General features: G+C 47.8%; 1 protein-coding gene across 3 annotated transcripts in view; it reads right to left on the bottom strand.

Annotated features, from left to right (window-relative positions):
• The window catches only part of ARMC9 (armadillo repeat containing 9), a 134,010-nt gene that overhangs the window by 75,180 nt on the left and 35,799 nt on the right, over positions 1-23,031 (bottom strand). For 2 of the 3 annotated variants that reach the window (XM_036769102.1, XM_036769104.1), the window contains exons 8-9: positions 22,205-22,362; positions 4,307-4,341 (exon numbers count right to left, since the gene is read on the bottom strand). In XM_036769102.1, coding sequence (XP_036624997.1) covers positions 4,307-4,341; positions 22,205-22,362 — 193 coding nt within the window. Of the gene's footprint in view, positions 1-4,306; positions 4,342-20,175; positions 20,275-22,204; positions 22,363-23,031 lie in introns of all 3 variants that reach the window. The other variant, XM_036769101.1, reaches the window with a different exon arrangement.

Raw genomic sequence — 23,031 nt, 5'->3', positions numbered from 1 at the left:
TGAGTCCAGAGGCACAGTAGACTCACAGCCTGCAACCTCTAAAAGACCAATGAATCTGGGATCTCATCCACATAAGCATCCTCTTGCCCATCTACAGATGCCTATTCTGGGGAACTCATCACGTTTTCTCCTTGGTTGGCAGGGGTGAGGGGAGTGTTCCATCCAACATGCCAGGGCCTGCCCTGCTCTCTCTTGACAGGAGATGAACACCGATGGAGCACACAGGCTGCCCACTAATCTGCTCCTGTGAGCACAAACTACTGTTTTTCTTGGATTGAATCCTTTAAACCTCTTATCTGTAAGTCTGACCTGCATCATCATCCTTCAGTCCCCATCTCAGAGCCACCCTCAGCTCCTCACTCCAAATCCTGGGTTTCTATTGCCACAACATCTCCTGGGTTTGTCCCACGGCCACCTAGGTCAGATCTTTCCCACTTCTCTACTTATTCCAGTAGCCCCTAGCTGAGTTCCCTCTCCTAAATCCTTGACCACGCTCCCCACACATGCATGCAGGTCTCATCATGTCACTTTATTGTTCAATAAGCCCAAGCGGTCTCTGGTATCTCTAGGATCAAACACAAACTGCTCTGATCGGCATTTAAAACCCTTCTCAGGCTGGCCCCGGCCTCCTTTAGAGCCTTATTCTGCATGGCTCAGGAACATTCGACATGACTACCCTTTAATTCACAGGCAGGAACCAGATCCCAAACTGTATTATTAAGCAGCAATCATCATCAAAACTATCTGGTACTGGCTAAGAAATAAAGGGGGGGGGGGGAACCAGGGGAATAGATTAGGCACACAAGACAGGGAGTAAATGACTAGAGGAACCCAAAGACCCCAGCCTCTGGGATAAGAACTCACTATGACTGTTGGAAAAACTGGAAAATACGGCAGAAACTAGGTATAGACTAACATCTTACATTGTATACAAAGTTAAAGTCAAAATGAGTACATAAAGGATGATAAGACAAGCAAATTAGGAGAGCAAGGAATAGTTTACCTGTCAGACCTATAGAGAAGGGAAACATTTTTGACCAAACCAGAGAGCATTATGAGATGTAAAATGGGTAACTGTGATTATATTATTATATTAAAATGGATAATTGTGATTATATTAAATTAAAACTATAGTAAGCTATTTTACACAAACAGAACCAATGCAACCAACATTAGAAGGAAAGGAGAAAGCTGGGAAACAATTTTTATAGCCGGCATCTCAGATAAAGGCCTCATTTTTGAAATATATAGAGAACTGAGTCAAATTGACAAGAATACATGTCATTCCCCAATTGATAAATGGTCAAAGGACACGAACAGGCAGTTTTCAGATGAAGCCATTGAAGCTGTCTATAATCACATAAAAATGTTCTAAATCACTACTGATTATAGAAATGTAAATCAAAATAGCTCTGAGCTAGCACCTCACACTGATCAATCAAACTGGCTAATATGATAGGAAAGAGAATGATAAATGTTGGAGAGAATGTGGGAAAACTGGGACACTAACTGGTAGAATTATGAACTGATCCAACCATTCTGGAAAGCAATTTGGAACTATGCCCAAAGGGCTATAAAACCGAATTAGAAATTGAGGAAATGCCCATCAATTGGGGAATGGCTGAACAAGTTATGGTATATGAATGTAATGGAAGACTATTGAGCTAATGATGAGCAGGCAGGCTTCAGAAAAACCTGGAAAGACTTATATGAACTGATGCTGAGTGAAGTGAGCAGAATCAGAACACTGTACCCAGTAACAGCAACACTGTGTAATAATCGACCCTGAATGACTCAGCTCTTCTCGGCAATACAATGATCTAAGACAATTCCAAAGGAATCGTGATGAAAAAGCTCTCCAAATCCAGAGAAAACTGATAGAGACTGAATGCAGATTGAAGCAGACTATTTTCACTTTATTTTTTTTGTGTTCTTTTCCATTTGGTCTGTTTTTCTTTCATGACATGACTAACATGGAAATGTTTTACATGATTACACATACATAACCTATATCAAATTGTTTACTCTTTTAGGGAGGAGGAAAGGAGAGAGAAAAATTCGAATTTGAAATTTTTAAAAAATGAATGTTAAAAATTGTCTTTATATGTAATTGGAAAAAAATACTATTTAAAAAAATTCATAGGAAGCTTAGTAGGGTTGTGCCTATGGAATAGAGAGGGCTAGACTTAGAGGCAGACTCAGTCCTGGCTCAGACACTTACTAGCTGTGTGACCGGAGCAAGTCATCTAATTTCTCTCAGCCTCAGTACATCTGTACAACGGGGGTGACGATGATAGTGCCCACCTCCCAAGGTTGTCTTGAGGATTAAATGAACTCACACCTAAAGTGCTTCACCAGCCTTAAGGGGCCCCAGAAACCCTAGTTATCATGATGACAGTCCAGCTGAACTAAGCTTTTTGTCACTCCTTTCATGTGATACCCCTTTTCCCTCTGCCACACCTTTGCCCAAGCTGATTGGACTCCTTCCTCCCCTCCCCCCTCAGACTTTCTCAGGCCCTCCAGGCTGCCCTGAACCTCCTCTTCCAGCAGGGCTTTCCAGACAGGCTGGGAGCTGCTCGTGCCCCCTCACAAAATGGACCTGGTGCTGATCCTCACTTGTTTTGTCTACATTCTTGTGTGTATGTGTTTTCTCTTCCAAGAGAAGGTCAGATTCCTGAGGGCAGGAACTGTTTCATCCTTGCTTTGGCCTCCTCAGTGCCCAGCACAATGCCTGGGGTAGAACAGCCACTTTAAAAACCCTTGTTGACTGACTGACTGTACTATGTGGCAGCTTTCCCCTGCCTAGCCCACTCCTCTCCACTGGCCCGTGCATAAGGCCCCTTTGCTGCTTTGGAGACTGTTTTATTCTGTGATTTGGGATCATACAACACAGGAAGCAGGCTGGTGTTCAAGAGAAGACTGCCTTGGGGGAAAACCTGGGCTTTCCCAAAGACAATGCAGCCTGCTTGCCTCCTCTCTAGGACCCTGGGTCCAGCTCACTTGCCGTGTCCAGTAAAGACATATGTGTGTGTACATACATGTGTACAGATGTGCGTGTACACACACACACACACACACACACATCTATCTATTGACAAGACAGATGCTCTAGTCTGCTTGGCTCTTCTTTTGCATGGTTATGGGTCTCATTCAGGAGGCCCTGCAATACTGAACAGCACTGTCAGGGGCCTGACAGAATCAGGGACAAGTGAGGTCAATGAAGCAAAGGGACCAAAAGGCTGGGAAAGCTCTCAGACTTTTTCATTGACCCAGAAAGGTGACTAAAAGGAGCATCAAGGGCACTAGCAGAGGCTCTCCCAAGCCAGGGTCCCTGCCTTCGTCATCGCCCACCAGACAGAAAGCCAGAGAGGGGAGGACACAAGGTCTTTATGCTACTGGACATTGACTGTTGTCTCAGTAGAGCCCAGGGCCCCAGTAGGTATGCTCTCCCACCAAAGTATCTCATATGTGTAAGTCAGAATTATACAAGATTCCTTGAAAGATACAAGAGCTAGCTTTGTTGGATGACTCTCCCATTACTAATATCAAACAAGCCATTAGACAGAAACACCTCCTCTGCCAAGGTGTTTAGCACTGCCAGGCTGCAGACTCTGAACGGGCAGCCAGTCACCCAGCCTCTGCTTTTGGGTCTCAGCAGAGGAATCAGCGACCCCTGCAAGGGGCCAGGATCTGCAGGTGGATGCCTCTACTCATTAAGAAGTCCTTCTTTTTACCTAAATTGGACCAACAACAGCTTGTATTTGGGGGCACTGGAGCTACAGCCTTTTCCAGATCAAGGCTTAGAACGTCACAAACTGTTTTCTGAACTTGGTCTGTGATAAGATCATACGCTCGAACACTAACCATGTCCAAATAGCAATCGATGCATCAAGAAGTGCTTCTGAAGTGCCTACCATGTGCCAAGCATTGTGTCAGGTGCCACTGTCTTCATCGCTGCCCTACGGGCTGCTTGAAAGGACCACTGGCCCAGAGGTACCAGGGGCTTCACGGCCTTTCTTTGCCTGCTGACATCGTGAGGCTCCCTGGGAAGATGACCCTTAAGCCCTCCTCCCCACTGGCACTTTCTCATCCTACCATTAAGCTATCACTAGGCACAAAGAGCCACCCAAAGCAGACCCCAGCCCACAAAGGTTGGTTTGTCCCGTGGTACCCACAGCCATTCCTGCAAGTTCTGAAAGAATGGAGTACAGGCTTAGACATGGAGGGAGGGGGCTCACAGTCTGGTTTTACATAGAGTCTCCCTTAATAAAACCACTCAGGAAAGGCTTTGTAGATAAATACTCACACAGGTGCCAAGGAGGCTCTCAACATGGTGGAAGCCTAGGAAGAAACAAGAGAAGAAAGAGAGGCTGAACACAGACAAAAGTGAAATGAAAACAGTCTCAAAGCTTTAACAACTTAAACCGTCCACTAAGACTGGCCCCTGCACAGTCAGCAGCCCAGGGAACCGCTCTCACCATTCATCAGGCTGCCAGACATCCCACCGAAGAGGACTCTCCTCAGCCAAGGATGGACATCATTGCAGGGGAACGAGACAACAAGGAAGTACCTCCAGGAGTGGAGTTCATGGCTTTTCAGGGAAGTCCCCCTAATGAAACACTAGCTTTTGCAAACTCTGGTTTGATATGAGAAAAGATGTGAATCTGTGGGTGGGGTGGCTCATGGATTTGGGTTGAATCTGTTCTTTCCCCAAACTCCCTGAGCTTTTAGGGAGAGGTAAGAGCTTTACTCTATCAGATCAAGTCGACTGGATCTTATTTCTGTGTGTCACTATTATTTGCCACCTTTAGGCATCTCGAAGTTTGAGAATAAAACTACAAATACTTTAAATCAATAAAACAAATCCCCATTAGGCCTATACGGTATGCACCCAGAACCTGTATCAGGTGCTGAGGGAGAAGCAGAGCGGCGATGAGGCACGGCCCGGACTGGGGGGGAGTGTCTACTATCTAGGAGGGATAGATCACACGTACACAAATAATAGTAAAAATAAAACACCATCAGTGTATAAGAGAGGGACAAGCAAAGTGCCATGGGAGACCCAAGACAGGCAAAGTCGGTATCAACAGGGGACTCGGGAAGACTTCCAGGAAAAGGTTGGATTTGAGTTGATGAGTGGGATTCAGCAGGTAGGGTAGAGGCAGTATTTCAGGCATCAGAATGATGCGATCAAAGGCCCAGAGGCTGGAGATGGACTGTTGTGACTGACATTGCCAAGTGAGAGAATGAAGAAAGAGAAGTGACCTTCCGGGCTGGGGAGAGGCCAAGACAAAGAAAGAACCAGGAGAGAGAAAAGCTGGGAGATGGGAGAACATGTCGGGTCATCGGGAGGAAGTTAGTGACAGCAGTGGAATGCTGCAGACCAATCAAGGAAGAGGCCAGAAACGAAGGCAGTGGATTTGGGGACTTGGAGTGCTCTTGATGACTTTGGGCTAGGAATTTTTGTAGCCTGAGCCAGGGAGGGTCCAGACTAAGAGGGAAAGCCAGGAGAGAGAGAGGTAAAGCAGTGGAACACCCTGGGGGCTGGACTTGGAGGAGTTAAAATAGAGCCTTAGGCACATATCATAGAGTCACTTAATGGCTGCCTGCCTTAGTTTCCCCCAAATGAAAACTGGGAATAACAGCACCAGCCTACAAGGGCTGTAGTGAGGACCAAACGAGATGACAGTTACACTGGGCACATACTTGGCATACAGCAGGCACTTAATAAATGCTCACCCCTTCCCCTTTAGAGACAGACAACGTTTTAAAAGAAGTTTGGCTGTGAAGGGAAGGGGAGGGATGGGCCAAGTCTGATGGGATGGTGATCAACTTTCTCAGGACTGGGGAGACCTGAGTGTGTTTGTAGCTTGGTGAGAAAAGGCGATGGAGGGGACTCGAGAGGAAGGAGATTTTTAAAAACTTGCTGACATTCAGGCAGCCCTTTACAGTTTCTAGTACACTGTCCACTCAGTCTTCCATTTTACAGAACTTTGGAGTCTGAAAAGGCCCTCAAAGGTCCAGCCGGAATCCAGAGAAGAAGCTCCTATGTGTCGCCCCTAACCAATGATCAGCCAGGCAGTGTCAGTGGGAAGCCCCCAGGCAGCCCCTGACAGCTCAGGGCAGCCCACACCAGCTCGGGGCAACCCACGACAGCTGGGGGCAGCCCTCACTACTGGCAGCTTCTCTGGGCATCCTGCTTCCATTTAGCCCAGCAGGTTTTGTAGGAAAAATACAATCCTGTCTCCACAAGTCAGACACTTGAGGACAGTGGCTCCCACCTTGGCCTCAGTTACCCAGGGGCCAGCTGGCCTCTCTTGAGCAGGGTTTGGGCCATACTTTGAAAGTTACAGAGACTGGATGGTCAAGTGCGCCCCCTGGTGGTCATCACTGCCCAGCACTCTACCCTGGCTTTGGTGAGGTTATAATTAATTCCTTTCAAGTTCCCCAGGAGATGCATGCTCTGGGTATTAGCCCATTTTATAGATAAAAGGCAAGGCACGATCCTGGCCCCATTCAGCGGGGGTTTGGGATTGAACTGTCATTAAACGAGTGACCAGAACTCAGGGTGAAAGCTCACCTGAAGGCGACTGAAGCACTCAGAGAGGCCCTGATTCTGAGGGACAGGTGAGCCTAGAACAGGGAGGGGCTCCTGGGGCCAGGCAGAGGCCTGGGTGACCACATGGAGAGACTGCACAGCTCTGGGTCCTGATCTCAGAGCTGGGAGGGTCCTGGGGCTGTCTGGTCAGCACTTGGAGGCCTCAGCCAATGGGAATCTGTGCATGGTACCCCTTCCCTAGGCCTTGGGGGCCATGCCCATCTGGATGGACCAAACCCACTCCCGTGGCTGCCTCTTCAGCAGGGCTATGGTACTCATTCCTCCCCCACCCCCAGTCCATTCACAGCCTCTGGTCGTGCTGTCCTCCCCCACTCTCCCACTCCTCCCTCCATCCTTACCACCACTCCCACCAAATTTGGAGTCAGGAAATCCTGGGCCCCAAAAGAGTCACGTCACCTCTGCCTCAGTCTCTTCCTCTGCCAAATGACAGTCTAACAGCAGTCCCCTCCCAGGGCTGCAGCAGCACCCTGGGACATGATGATGTGGTTTGGGGGAGGGACAAGAAGGTGAGCTGGAGGTTCCTGTGGATGCTGCCCTTTGGTGGGGTTACAGGTGGGAGACCCAGAGGTGGGGGAAACTCCTGGCTAGCCAAGGAAGGTGCCATGAGAGAGGAGGCCAAGGTGAACACTCTCAGGCTGGCTCAGTGCCAGGCTATGTGATCAGCCTGGTCCATACCACACCCTGCACATCTGCTTGCCCACCATCCTATACCCCCTCTGGAGCAGATATCACAGAGAAAAAGGGATGAATCTCTTACCCCCTACCACATACACTTTCAAGCTTCACCAGGGAATCAAAACCAAATCAATTTTGCCACTGGCCTCAGAACAGGGGTGCCCATCCACTTCCCAATGGCTCCACTCTCCATCTCTGGGACTTCCCAGACCAGAGCTCCCCAGGCTACCACTCCTCGAGAGGCATGGTCTTCCCCATTACAGGTAAAGAATGTGAATTCTAGTTTTTGTATTTGCCCTCTCCACACAGAGAATAGGAAGCAAAAAATAAATGCTTTTTCATTCACTTATTCACATGGGCATCAGCTGTGGCCTGGCAGACTGCTATCCTAACAAGCTTCCCCCATCCTAACAGGCCTCCCCTCTCCAACAGGTCTCCCCTCTCCTAACAGGCCTCCCCTCTCCTAACAGGCCACCCCTCTCCTAACAGGCCTCCCCTCTCCTAACAGGCCACCCCTCTCCTAACAGGCCTCCCCTCTCCTAACAGGCCACCCCTCTCCTAACAGGCCTCCCCTCTCCTAACAGACCCACCCCTCTCCTAACAGGCGCCCCCCTCTCCTAACAGCCCCCCCCCATCCTAACAGGCCTCCCCTCTCCCTTGCTCTGCTCTTCTTCATCAGTCAAGTGCTCACTATGTGTGTCCTGGGGTTTGCCTTCCCAGATTCAGTCTCCTCTTTCATAAACCATCCTGTTTGCCTGGTGCCTGGCTCTAGACCTAAGGGCCCATGAATCACTGTCAAAGTCATTCATGGGGCAGGGTGGGGGGAGGGGGTAATCTTAGTATGGAACACAAGCAACTTTAGATTCTTCTTTTCGAATGGAGGAAAAGCCTGCTTATTGTTGCCTTGCACACCCAGAGATTGAGCAAACTCGTTTGACACCCAGCAGGAATGTTCCCTTACTTCCTCTAGCCCACGATAGAGACTCAAGTTTCCCAGGATGGCAGGGCGACATTTCCCAAGTGGCACGAAGCCATGGCCACCCTGCTTTGGGGCGCACAGCCCATGCCTGGGAGAGCTCCAGAAGGAGGCAGAGATGGGTAAGGCAAAGATAGTGGAAGAAGGGGGAGCTGAGCCATTTGGTAAGTAAGGCGGGTACTTGGTGAGAAACGAGAAAGGGAGGAGACGGGGATCTTGTACCTGGTTTTGTTTTCTTTTTGGACTTTGGTATGGAGAACTACAGAGGAGGAAATCCCCTCCCTCTCCCAATGCAGTTCTGCAACTCACAGTCTCACTGAGAGGGGGAATAACTTGCCCAAGGTCACCCACCAGGAAGTGCTGGAGCAGAACTTGAACCCAGGGCTTCCAGAATCTGAGGAAAACAGGCTCTATTCCTCCCTCTCTGTGGCCTCAGGGTCAAGTGAGGAACCATTTGAGTGAAAGATCAAGGGAGGGACAATGAGCAGTGTTGGGATCTAATACAGATCACCTGGATAGAAAGGTGAACTGGTGAGGCCATGCCTAGCATAAAGCCCAGGTCTGCTGCTGGGGTCCCCCAATTACACAGACACCAGGTGGGGTCGTTCTATGGAGAGCAGAGCAGCCCCAACTTCTTGGCTCACTTCAATGATAACTTCATCCTTCCAAGAGGCCGGGGAACCAACAAGGGGGAATTTGGGTCTGGATCTGATTCTCACCAGCCCACAAAGGCGGATCACTGTGGCAGAAAGGGAGGGAGTCTTTCAAGGGACATAAGTGCCCCCTCCTCCAGAGGAAAGTCAGGGCTGCTCTGACAGACCCTGGACCCGGAGAGTGAGAATCTCAAAGGGAAGTCAGCGAATCTCTAGGCAAGTCAGTCAGGAGGGATGAGGGATACTCAAGAATAAAATTCTGAAGACTCGAAGGCAAATGACTTCATTAAAAGGAAACAATGGGAGTTGTCCAAAGAGACTGATGCAGCTACACAGAGAGCTCAGCAACCCCCAAAAGATGGAAGTGAATGCAGGTAAGAGGGCCTGGTCAGTGCTAAGAGTGTGCTTCAGAAGTGCTGGAGAAGAAAGTGGGGACAACAAAAAGCTGGCACGGGGCAGAGGAAAGGATCCAGGAAGGGACAACAGGACATGAGGACTGGAGGGGACGGTGAGGAGGGTGACAAGCAGAGGGAAGGGAGAGCTCCCATTCAATTCCCCTCCTTCTGTTTCCTCTGCCGAGGACCATGACCCTCAGTTTGGGAAAGGACAGAAATGGCTAAAAGGAAGCAATATTCAGTAGAAACAGCATGAGCAAGTACCCAGCTGCTTGACTAGAAGTCAGATGAGCCACCTCGCAGCCTCAGCTGCTGAAAGAACTGATAAATGAGGCTTGGGAGACATTCAGTGACATCTGAGGGATCACAGAGTAAGAGAGGTTGAGGAACCACTGGGAAGAGAAATGGGAGTGACGCAAGAAAATCATGAAAAAAGAGTCAACAGCTTGGCAAAGGAGGCGAAAAACATTCTGAAGAAAATAACACCTTAAAAAATAGAATAGGCCAAATGGTAAAAGAGGCACAAAAATCAAATGAAGAGAAGAATAACTTGAAAAGCAGAATTGGCCAAATGGATAAAGAGATACAAAAGCTCACCGAAGAAAATAATGCCTTAAAAATAAGAATTGGGCAAGTGGAAGCTAACTGACTCCACAAGACACAAAAAACCAATAAAATGAAACCAAAAGAATGAAAAAATAGAAGACAATGTGAAATAGCTCACCGGAAAACAACTGACCTGCAAAATAGATCCAGGAGAAATAATTTAAGAATTACTGAACTACCCCTGAAAGCCGTGACCAAAAAAAGAGCCAGACATCACCTTTCAAGACATTATCACGGAAAATTGCCCTGACATTCCAGAACCAGAGGGTAAAACAGAAACTGGAAGAATCTACCAATCACCTCCTGAAAGAGATCCCCAAAGGAAAACTCCCAGGAATATTTTAGCCAAATTTCAGAGCTCCCAGGTCAAAGAGAAAACATTACAAACAGCCAGAAAGAAACCATTCAAGTATCATGGAGCCATAATTATGATAACACAAGATCTAGCAGCTTCCACATAAAGGATAGGAGGGCTTGGAATATGATATTCTGGAGGGCAAAGGAGCTAGAATTATAACCAAGAATCGCCTACCCAGCAAAAATGAGTATAATCCTTCAGTGGAAAAATGACATTCAACAAGACAGAGGACTTTCAATTACTCCTGATGAAAAGACCAGAGCTGAATAGAAAATCTGACTTTCAAATACAATAAGATTCAAGAGAAGCACAAAAAAGCAAACAAGAAAGGGAAATCATGAGGGATTCAATAAGATCGAACTGTTTATATTCCTGCATGGGAAGATGATACTTTTAGTTCCTAAAAACTTTCTCAGTATTAAGCCAGTTAGAAGGATTATACACAGACAAAGGGCATGGGTGTGAGTAGAGTATGATGGTATTAATATCTAAAAAAAATAAAATTAAGGGGTAAAAAAGAGGGGTGCACTGGGAGAAGAGTCAAGGGACAGGTAGAATGGGGTAAATTATCTGATATAAAAGAGGTGAGAAAAAGCTTTTATAGTAGAGGGGAAGATGGGGGAAGTGGGGGAGGGGGGAAGGTGACCTTTATTCTGATCAGAATCAACTCAAAGAGGGAATAACATACAGACTCAGCTGGATGTAGAAATCTGCCTTACCATACAGGAAAGTAGGAGGGGAAGGGGATAAGAGAAGGGGAGGGTGAGAGAAGGGATGGTGGATTGGGGGAAGTAAAAGTCAGAAGCAAAACACTTTTGAGAATGGACAGGGTAAAAGGAGAAAGAGAGAAGGATAACCAGGAGAAAAACAGAATGGAGGGAAATAAGTAATTAGTAATTATAACTGAAAAAAAAAAAAGCCTCGGGTTTCCAAGGGCAGAAGATACTCCTAGGGGGAGCCGTCAAGGGGAGGGAAGTTTGCACTGTGGGAGTGTCCGGGGTAAAGGAAGGAGCTCAGAGCACTAGGGACGCCAGCTTACTGCCTGCCCCATGGGGAGTCAGGAAAGGATCCTGGAGGCAGATGAAAGGGCTGCTGGTCTGGCATACGTGAGCTCCCAAGGACACCAAGGACCTTCGCTACCTGAGAGTTGACTCTGCAGCCAAGTGTGGCCTGGAGCTTCAGAGACCAAACCTGCAAAGACCTGAATTGGTGAGACCGCCCCTCCCCCTATCACTTAGCAGACCATGGTCATGGGCGTGACACAATTGCTTTCCCTTTGACGCTGAAAACCTTTCTTTCCACTGCTTGGTTTTGTCCATCAGCTGACCTTACTGGAGCGTCCAAGTGTCCAAGTGTCTAACGGGGGGCTCCTTGGAGCACCAGTGGCCATGGGGGATGTCTGCTGAGCCGACAATGATGAGCAGACCGAGGAACATGAGAATGATGCTGGCATCACCACAGTACTCTAAGGTTTGCAAGATCTTTGCAAACAGCCTCTCATTTGTTCCTCATAATAACCCTGGAAGGTACAGCTACAAAGTAACAAAGGCTAAATGTGAACTCAGATCTTCCTGACTCTAGGCCCAGGCTCTGACCCCTGCACTATCCACCAGTCTGAGAGAGGAGTCACTGGATCCAAAGTCAGGAGGGAACTGCTTTCCAGGCCTGCCTCCAATGTTTGGCCAGATGTGTAGCCAGTGGCTACTACATCCTCTCAAGGGATGGCAGCTGCTCACTGAGTGTTGTGTGGACCTCCGGAGACCCTCCCCAGGAGGAGGGGCCTCCGAGCCTCCCTCTGTGCACAAGGGGCAGAGGTGGCAGAAGAGAGGTCTGAGCCAGGACACCATCCCTAGCACTCGCTTGAGCCTGTCACAGGAACCCAGGGATCCTGGCCAGGCCTCATCCCTCACCACACATGTGCGGACACCATCACCAGTTTTGGGGCACAGGCCTCAGCCACTCACATCACCGCTTCAGGGTTGGCTTCTGGACTGCGACCCACCTCACTGGAGCCAGCATCCTCACCAGTAAAATGCCAGCTCCCTCACTCTGTGAAAGTTAACAATGATTTTCCAACCTGTTTTAGAAAATATCTACTGGAGGCCTCCTCCCCTCATTATGGCCCCAGCTTCATGTGGATGTTGGCTGTGCCCCTGAGCAGGGAGGACCACAATCCTCACCTGGGGTGGAAAGGGGACGTGAATGGGGAGGAGGGGAGAGAGATGCCTCTCCCTTCCACTCCTTCCCAACTTTCCTTTTTCAGTCCATGGCATAAGCAGCCTTCCGGAGGCCATGAAGGGCTGTCAAATGCTGTCATCCAGGCCTCAAGCACTAAGATGGAGCAGGATTTCTTTTTTTTTTTTAAATTATTTATTTAATATTTTTAGTTTTCAGCATTGATTTCCACAAGATTTTGAATTACAAATTTTCTCCCCATTTCTACTCTCCCCTCTACTCCAAGATGGCATATATTCTGATTGCCCTGTTCCCCAGTCACCCCACTCCCCCCCATCCCTTTTTCCTTTACTTTCTTGTAGGGCAAGATAGATTTCTATGCCCCATTACCTGTATATCTTATTTCCCAGTTGCATGCAAAAACAACTTTTTTTTTTGAACATCTGCTTTTAAAACGGAGTTCCAAATTCTCTCCCCTCTTCCCTCCCCACCTACCGTCCCTAAGAAGGCAAGCAATTCAACATAGGTCACATGTGTATCATTATGCAAAACCCTTCCACAATACTCATGTTGTGAAAGACTAACTATATTTTGCTCCCTCCTATCCCATCCCCCTTTATTCAATTGTCTCCCTTGACCTTGTTCCTTTTCAAAAGCATTTGCTTTTGATTACCTCCTCCCCCTATCTGCTCTCCCTTCCATCGTCCCCCCTTTTTTATCCCCTTCCTCCTTCCTTCCTGTGGGGTAAGATACCCAATTGAGTGTGTATGTTATTCCCTCCTCAACTCAAATCTGAAGAGAGCAAGATTCACTCATTCCCCCTCACCTGCCCCCTCTTCCCTTCCAATGAACTGCTTTTTCTCGCCACTTTTATGTGAGATAATTTACCCCATTCTATCTCTCCCTTTCTCCCTCTCTCAATATATTCTTCTCTCATTCCTTTTATTTTATTTTTTTAGATATCATCCCTTCATATTCAACTCGTCCTGTGCCCTCTGTCTATATATGTGTGTGTGTATATAACATATATATATGTATATATATATATATATATATATATATATATATATGTATACGTATATGTATATGTGTGTGTGTATGTGTATTCCCTTTGGCTACCCTAATACTGAGGTCTCATGAATTATACACATCATATTTCCTTGTAGGAATGTAAACAGAACAGTTCAACTTTAGTAAGTCCCTTACGATTTCTCTTTCTTGTTTACCTTTTCATGCTTCTTTTGATTCCTGTGTTTGAAAGTCAAATTTTCTATTCAGCTTTGGTCTTTTCACTGAGAAAGCTTGAAAGTCCTCTATTTTATTGAAAGTCCAAATTTTGCCTTGGAGCATTATACTCAGTTTTGCTGGGTAGGTGATTCTTGGTTTTAATCCTAGCTCCATTGACCTCTGGAATATCGTATTCCAAGCCCTTCAGTCTCTTAATGTAGAAGCTGCTAGATCCTGTGTTATCCTGATTGTGTTTCCACAATACTCAAATTGTTTCTTTCTGGCTGCTTGCAGTATTTTCTCCTTGACCTGGGAGCTCTGGAATTTGACTACAATATTCCTAGGAGTTTTCTTTTTGGGATCTTTTTCAGGAGGTGATTGTTGGATTTTTTCAATTTCTATTTTACCCTCTGGCTCTAGAATATCAGGGCAGTTCTCCTTGATAATTTCTTGAAAGATGATATCTAGGCTCTTTTTTTGATCATGGCTTTCAGGTAGTCCAATAATTTTTAAATTATCTCTCCTGGATCTATTTTCCAGTTCAGTGGTTTTTCCAATGAGATATTTCACATTGTCTATTTTTTCTTTCCTTTGGTTCTGTTTTATAATATCTTGATTTCTCATAAAGTGATTAGCTTCCATTTGCTCCAGTCTAATTTTTAAGGTAATACTTTCTTCAGTGGTCTTTTGGATCTCCTTTTGCATTTGGCTAATTCTGCCTTTCAAGGCATTCTTCTCCTCATTGGCTTTTTGGAGCTCTTTTGCCATTTGAGTCAGTCTATTTTTAAGGTATTATTTTCTTCAGTATTTTTTTGGGTCTCCTTTAGCAAGTCATTGACTTGTTTTTCATGCTTTTCTTGCATCACTCTCATTTCTCTTCCCAATTTTTCCACTACTTCTCTAACTTGCTTTTCCAAATCCTTTTTGAGCTCTTCCACGGCCTGAGACCAATTCATATTTTTTTTGGAGGCTTTTGATGTAGGTTCTTGGACTTTGTTGACTTCTTCTTGCTGTAGGTTTTGGTCCTCTTTGTCACCAAAAAAAGATTCCAAAGTCTGATTCTGAATCTGAGACCGTTTTCGCTGCCTGTTCATGTTCCCAGCCAACTACTTGACCCTTGAGCTTTTTGTTGGGGTACGACTGCTTGTAGAGTAGAGAGTACTTTGTCCCAAGCTTGAGGGGATGTGCTGCTATTTTCAGAGCTACTGCTACACAGCCAGCTCTGCCACAGCAGCCCTCCTCCTCCCCCAAGAACTGCCAACCAGGATTGCAGCCTAGATCCAGTCAGGGCCAAGCAGGTTTTGCACTCCTGCTCTAATCCATGCTTAATTCCTTCCACCAGGTGGGCCTGGGGCCAGAAGCAACTGTATGCTCAATGATTCAGGGCCCTACGGCCTGTTCCGTCCAGTTCCCAGTCTGGTTGGTCCTGGCACGGCTTATGCTGGGCTCTGCTCTGCTCCGCTCCCAGCTCCATGCAATAGATCCTTCCCAGTGACTATCCAGGCTGTCCTGGGCTGGAGCCTGCTTCCCTTTGCTATTTTGTGTTTTCTGCAGCTCTAGAATTTGTTCAGAGCCATTTTTATAGGTGTTTGGAGGGTCCTGGAGGGGAGCTTAAGCAAGTCCCTGCTTTCCAGCTGCCATCTTGGCTCTGCCCACCTCCCCCCCCCTTTGTTTTCCTGAGCAGGATTTCTTGTCCCAGCTGCCCACCAGAGTCCCAAAGCCAGCACACACATGGCTTTGCCCTCCTTAACATACCACAGGAGGTCCCCCAAGAGCTGCTTCTCAGGTTGCTCCCCTCTTTTTCTGCCTTGTACCTGTACTTTTCTGTTAAACCCAGTCCACTCCTCCAACCTTCCAAGCCCCAGGGGGCAAAGTTTTGATCATCCAACCTCTCAGGACCAGCAGCTTGAAATGATCCCGGCTGCTGCTGTTTATTTAGCCAAACTGGGTGCTGGCCTGTCAGCTGCAGGCACCTACCCCCCCATTCCCCCCCACCTTGGAGGAGCCCTTCTAGCTGACCCAGCCAACAGGTTGGGATTTTCCACCAAATCAGAGTCAAAAGTGACCTGAGAGGCTCACAAGTCCACATTGAGCCACAAAATCTTTCCCAAGAATGACTATCTAGACCGTCCGCTTCCAGTCTGTCCCAATGAAGCTGATTTTCTAAACCCAAGTGTAAAGCTTTGCATTTCGCCCTCTTAAATCCCATCTGAGCAGATGTGGCACTGCTGATGCCAACTCCATCATCTGCTGGCCTTCCCTCTAGGCTCTGGTTATCTGCCACTGTACAAACAAGCCACCTCTGCTTTTGTCCAAATTGGGGGTAAAAACATTAAACTGAACAGGCTTAATTCCCTAGCTGGTCTAGCAGGTTCTTTTAGAAAATGTTTTTGGTATCACTGACGTCAGAACATAACATTTTGAACACAATTTAAAAGTCTTTGAACCAAGACTTAAATTCTTTTCATGCCAACTTGTGTGGAAGCAGAAAACAAAAGTTTTTCTGCTCCTCTTGGCTGATGACTCTTTGCTCCTTCCAAAAAGTGTTCGGCAAATCAGGCCTACTGAGTTTTTGTGATCATGAATGTGATTCAATTCCCTCTGTGTGCCAGGCACTGTGCTCAGGGTTGGAGCTACAGAGGTAAAACTAAGCTGTCTCCATCATCCAGAAACTTTCATCTCACCAGAGGATGCAACATGCTCCGGAAGAAGTAAAATCTGAGGGAGGAATCCTCAGTAAGCCACTGACCTGGGGGTTAGGAATAGTAAGGGTGCTCCCAAGGAGGAGATCTGGAAAGGTTTCCTGAAGGAGACGGCACCTAAGGCGAGCCTTAAAGGAAGTCAGAGGAGGAGGGAGAGCCTTCCAAGGCTGGGAAGCAGCCGGGAGAAGGGCCCAGGAACAGGGGGTGGAAGGCTGAGATTAAAAGAGCCAGTATGCCTGCAATTTAGGGGACGCTGTCCAAGGGAAGGCAGCCTAGAGTCTGGTTCTGAAGGAACTTACAGCTATTTTAAGGGCAGCAGGGGGCCCTGAAGGGGAGGGGGAGGCCCCAGCAATCATTCATGATGGGCTGACCTGATGGGGGTGGGGATGGCCAGCTGAGTGTAAGGAGGACCCCAGATTCCAGAGATGCCCAGAAGGTAGAACTGATGGGACTCAGCCACTGATCTGCAGGTCATGCCAGGCCTGGTACAACTGAGATTCAAATCACCAGGCCCTTTAATAAAAAGGTCTCAACCTCTCCCAGGTAAAAGGTGACCCACAGCGTAGTCAAAAGCAGTCCAGGAAAGCCAAAGCAGGGAAGAGCTCCCATGAGGAGATTAAGGGTAGTGGGAGGCATCCTACTGGATGTACAGGAGAATTCTATCCAACTTTGAAGGTATCCACATTTCACAAATTATCCTCAAAAACTGAGAAAGAAAGCATGCTACCAGAATCTTTTTATGAGACAAATATAGTCCTAATACCTAAACCAGGGAAAGATAAAACACAAAGGAAAACTATTGCTCAATATCATTAATGAAATTAACTCCAAAAAATCCTATCACATGACTACAGCGATTTATCCAAGAAATCACTCATTATGATCAAGTGGGATTGAGACCAGGGATGCAAGGTTGGTTCACCCTTAGGAAAACATCCAAAACATCTCAAACTGAGATCTCAACAGAAGCAGAAAAAGCCTTTGTAAAGTACAACATTGTTACGCTAAAAACCCTACAGAGCACAGGCAGAGAGGGACCTTTTGGAGTTTTCTCAGCAAAGATAATGGAGGAGTCTGTCATTTTCTTCCCCAGTGTGTCCACATTTTACAGATGAGGAAACTAGGTTAACCGGGTGAAGTAAGTTGCCCAGGATCACACAGCTACTGTTTGAGGCCAGATGTGAACTGAGGAAGGTGCCGCTTCCTGACTCAGGGCCAGTGCTATGTACATTGTGACGCCCCCTGGTGGCTTTCACCTGGAAAGTTCTTTCTGGCCTTTGGGAGATTTACTTTGGAGAGCAGTTACTGTATTTCCCCCTGTATAAGACACACCCTTTTCCGAAAAATCTGGGGTCTAATACAGCGGTTGTAGATTTTTTTTTACTCCCATTTCCCGCTTTTTAACGCTTGTTGTCTTTGCCCTCATTGTTTTGCATTTGTTACCGGTATATTAGGTTATGTTTTGCTACGTTCTGTCCAGAAATGGCTCAGAAAAGACTTTCGTACAGTGGTGAATTCCAGTTAAAAGTGATCCAGTTTGCAAAAGTGAATGGACGCCGCGGCAGAAGAAGGCCATGAGAGGCAAGTCAGCAAAACGGCCTGATGTAGAGGGAATTGAAGAGCAAAGGGCGACTGGAATTCCTGTGCCCACAAAGATGGTTCAGCAGGAGGCAAGAAGAACTGCCAGTGAAAAAGAAGTGACTGATTTCAAAGGAGGACACAGTTGGTGCTTCGGGTTCATGAAACGGAATGGACTAAGCGTGCGCACATGCACCAGACTTGCCCAAAAGATGCCTGAATACTGTGAGCAGATGAATAAAACTTGACTTCAATAACTTTATGTAATATATTTGTTTTCAAATTTCAGGCCCCAAAATTAAGGTGCATCTTATACGTGAGAGCATCTTATACATGGGGAAATACGGTGTGACCTTTCAAATCAACAAGCCACTCCCAGGTTCTCTTAGTTAAAGGAACATCCCAACACAATGGAAAATCTAGGGCCTCTAGGGTTGGCGCAGGGTAGAACAACTTTGCAGGAATGGCTGCCTCAGGCCTGGGCTGGGCCAGAGCCAGGAAGGGCTGCCCAACTTCCCCACTCCCCAGCCCCTGCCAGAGCCTCACCAATCAATAGCAGTCAAAGTTTTCACAATACTATCTCCACCCCACCCCTCCCCCGCCCCAAGGAAGCATGTGCTGCCCTGGAGGGGCTGGGTCCAAGCCTCTCAGGGGTCCCCAGGCATCCTTCTGGGCCTAAGGGACACAGCCAGCATTACTGCAGAAAGTGCATACAGGGATACCCCCACACCTGGGAAACCAAAGATCCAAATCAACAACAAAACGTTATAAGAAGAAAACCTATGCCCAGGGGGTCAACAGCTGTGTGAATCTTCACTCTGCCCCTCCCTGGGGTGTTAGAAACACAGTTCAGCAGCGGGCTCTAGACAGGACTGAGGAAGGGAGATGGGCCCTGCAGGATGACAGGATGTGCCCCACCTCCACCCCGCCAGTCTGGGGTGGGGATGGGGAGGGGGAGCTGGGGCCAATCCGCTGATGATCAGGGCCAAACACCCAGTGAGGTCTGAGGCACAGCTGTCAATGATCCTCAGGGGCATACTGACCTAGAAAACCACAAGTTCACATCCTCTTGGTTGCTTTTGTTAGCTTTTATCCAGTTCAGGGCACTCTCAGGAAGGCTGCCATAGCTGGCCTCCTGTCTGACACCCTGGTCTAAGCCAAAGGTTTGTTGGGCCAAGCTGGAGTTTGGTGAGATGCCAAATCCAAAGGGGAAGGTGGGATACAAACATGGCAGCAGAGTGCCCATGGAGACCAAAGAATGCTCCCGACGGCTGAGTTTCCAGCCTCGGCAATCCTAAAAGTCAGGTACCAGAAACATGGACATTGAGGGGGAAAAGAAGAGGAGAGAGGAAGTATCTACTAATTCAGTGCTAAGATACACGAAGTTTTGAGAGAGGACTCAAAGTTTCCAAGAAATGACCAGATGGAAATCTAGAACTCGAACTTGGCTTAGAAGTGGCACTGGTTGAGTCTGGATGGCACCAACTCACAACCAGGAGAGATGAGGGATGAGTCAAGACTGCTGCACAAGGAGAGGAGCAGAAGGCCCCAAATCAAGAGAGCCCACAGCCCTGAGGAAGGAAAAAGGAGCGAAGCTGCAGAGGAGAAGTCAGATCCCAGCGTGGAACAGAGGGGCCTAAGATCACAGAGTTTATAGTGAGAGGGTGCAGGGGCAGCTGTGTCCTCATACCTACCTCCAGGCATGGAGGTCTTAACAGAAACCATACGGCCACTGGCTCCCCTTCCTGGTCACTAACAAAGAGATAGGAAGAGCTCCAGCCTCTAAGGCTTGGCCAGTGGACCACTGAGGGCAACTCAGAGACAGAGCAGCTTTATTCAGCGGAATCGACTACGGGTATTCTCAAAGTACATCCTCCCTGGAGAGCCTTTCCTGCTCTCAGCTGAGCTAAGAAAAACTCCCTGTGAAAGGATGAATGGCCTACAGGCATCTCATTTCATTCCAATATGGAACCTGGATGAGCTCATATTTTACAGAGGAGACTGACCAGGGATGTGGTTCAGTCTGATGGGGGACCTGTGGATCCACCTGCATTCTGAAGGGTGTAGACAAGCATCTCGGCCCCGCCTACACCAGCACTCAGAGGCCTGGTAGTGCCAGGCTCGCCGGTACCATATTGTTCCAGATTCTTTCATTTCTGAGCCGTAGTTTTCTACTTATGAGTCAACTCTTGGTACCTTGAACACACTCACCGTTCCTGGTCTTGTGAAGTCAATGCTGTGGGCTAAGCTTTGCCTCATTTGGTTGCTGAAGAGACGAATGCAAACACTCTGCAGATACTCTGGCGTGATCTATGGTATGGACATAAGTGCATCAGGTCAGGGGAAGAAAAGGCCCGCATTTCACTGGCACCTGTGGGTGTCGCCGACCCACCGAGGTGTCAGTGAAGGGGGCAGTCAGACCATGTGGCTCCAAATGTAACTCCTTCTTTAACCCAAGTGTAAAGTGAGGCAGGACAAACCTCTATGTTTAATAAGAAAGAAACACATTTTCTACGGTCTACATCAAACTTCTGCTAATTTGGCTCCACTGCCTACGTCTGATGTGTCAGTAACATTGTTCAAAATATATCGAGAAGTTGGGTTTGCCTCCTTTGGTTTAATTCTCCTCCTCAAGTTCCCCAATGACCTCAACTTCTCCTTACTGTCTCTGTTGGAACCTGCGCATTCCACATGGTCCGGGATTAGAGGCTCAATATCTCACATTCAGCTCTAGATCCACACTGGCTTGGAGTCTAGTTCAAGTTATGGTATAAGAACACACGATGATTCGGATGATAATCAGAGGCTGAAATTAGAGTTAAGAAACTCTGAACAGGAGCTGGCTCTTCTGAGCCTCAGTTTCTACATCTGCCAAATGGGAAGGAAGGAACATCTAGAGGAACCACCTCCCATGGGAGGGAGTGCCTGGGCTAAGTGTTTGGCAAACTTCCACGTGCTATACAAAAGTCAGTTCAGCCCAATTTTGTCATCTGTCTGTGCCTTTTAGAAGAAGCAATACGTGTCTAATGTCTGCTACAATCAGGGGAGATCTGGAAAAGTGGAATCGGCTATAAGGCTTCCTAGGAGGAGACCCACCTTCAAGCCTAAGTACCACCTGGCCACCAGGCCCCAGCTGGGTGACAGTCTGTCTCAGACAGGATGGTGAAGGAGAGGACTGCAAGTTGTCTCAACTGTCTTTTCTGACCAACAACCCCACACAGGTTAGTTTGCATTACAGATTTCTCTTCCTTGAATGTGTTTCAGACGAAGGTTCTGAAACCGTTTCTATCTATGTGTTTCCCACACTCCCTTTTGAGATGAGGTCTGCTGAGTGGGCTGCTCTCTGTAACCACACCTCCTAGGATATTGGATGGAGAACAAAGAAGCCCTGGGTACACACCTGGGGTTTTCAGATCTCGGTGACCTGGTGATACCCTAAGGTGGTGCCCATCTGCATTGGAGGAAAGCGCTTTCTACTTTGGAGCTCCCAATACCGTCAAAATCATAGGCCAAGGATAACAATAACCAATAGATGGTGTGGTGTGGCTTACAAAGAATAATTCTATGAGGTGAAGAGTGTAAAGATGGGGACTGGGAAAAGCCCCCAATGACAGGGAAGAGATCAGAGGACGAGGGAGCCGGCCCGAGCCAGGAGCAAGCTTGCTCCTTTCCCGCTCGCTGACCACCACACCAATGGGAAGAGGGGCCAGTGGGAGACACAGTGGCACCTTCTTTCTCTCCAGTCTAAGTCCCTCAACTGGATATGCTGAGACAGGGCATGGGAAGACATCCCCAACCCAGAGAACAACCCAATGGGCAAGGGACGTGCCTGACTCGGAAGACATAAGAAGGGTTGAAGGTCTTGAGAGCGAGCCTGTGTGTCTATTCAGAAAGGGGGGTGAGCAGCTGTCTTTACGGAGTTATCCGAAGGACCATCTCATTCACGGCACTATGGAGGTACAAAGATTATCCCCATTTTAGAGGTAGGGATACCAAGGCTTTCTAGAGGCCAGAAGGGGTTGGAGGTAGGTCTTCTCTCTCTGGCCCCAAGAACTCTTTCTGCCTGAGTTCATGTCTGGGAACCAAAGGGCCAGCGGTGTGGGCCTAGGTTGGGTCATTTCACTCTCTCTGCCTCCATTTCCTCATCATACAATACAGCTGATATTTGTGTTCCTACCCCAAAGGGCTGCTCTCAGAGAGGCAGGGACCAGGAAAGCCTCCCTCAAGATCCCTTACTCACCATTTTGCCATTCACGGTGGCCTCTAGAGAATCCACTAACTCGGCCGTGACCCCGATGAGGTTGTGGTAGTCAGCCTGGATTTTGTTGTAGCGCTTAAGGTAGGTCATTGTCCTTCGTTCAGCTTCCACCAGCTGCTGATGCAGCTGCTGCAGCATTTCTGAAAAGGAAGTGTGGACACCAATAGCAAGCCAGGCCCAGGTCCCCATCACCACTGGGCATTCTGGGAGCACGCCTCCATGACCCAGAGTCCTCCAAGGGATAACAGTGGACTCTAAGCTCTGGCAGACTCCACTCAGCCAGATGATGAGCTTGCTGAGATACACCCTAGCTCAGTGCAACAAGGCTTGTCTCCAGGAAGCCAGCCACCAGGTGATCGCTGCTGTGGTGCTCCAGGAAGGAGAGAAAAATAAAAACTGCCACTCAGTCCCATGGAGCCCTTTGACTTTGGCAGAGACAGAAGTGGCCAGAGGAGCAGCAGGATCTATGCGTATGTTTTTGGATCAATAAACATGAATGTACCTGCTGGGATTCTAAAGATAAGCTCACTGCCCAATAACCAGTAAGGCGATATACCCAAGAAAGGACTGAGCCACACTGATCTCAAGGTCCTCCCTATAAATGAAACCAGGAGATACAAGGCAACTGGGGACAAATGGAAGGAGTGGCGGCAAGGCCTCCATGGGGACACAGACTGAGGAGTGGGTGGATTCCATTTTATTGGGGGCCCAAAGGCAATGATCAAAGTGATCTCAGGGGACAGTGAATCAGCTTGCCTTGTGCCTGGGCCAAAGACAACACTATCACCTTCAAGGTGACTTCGGCTGAG

The sequence above is a fragment of the Trichosurus vulpecula genome, chromosome 7 (assembly GCF_011100635.1).
Source record: "Trichosurus vulpecula isolate mTriVul1 chromosome 7, mTriVul1.pri, whole genome shotgun sequence".
Classification (NCBI taxonomy): Eukaryota; Metazoa; Chordata; class Mammalia; order Diprotodontia; family Phalangeridae; genus Trichosurus; species Trichosurus vulpecula.
This window is presented reverse-complemented; position numbering and strand designations above follow the sequence as displayed.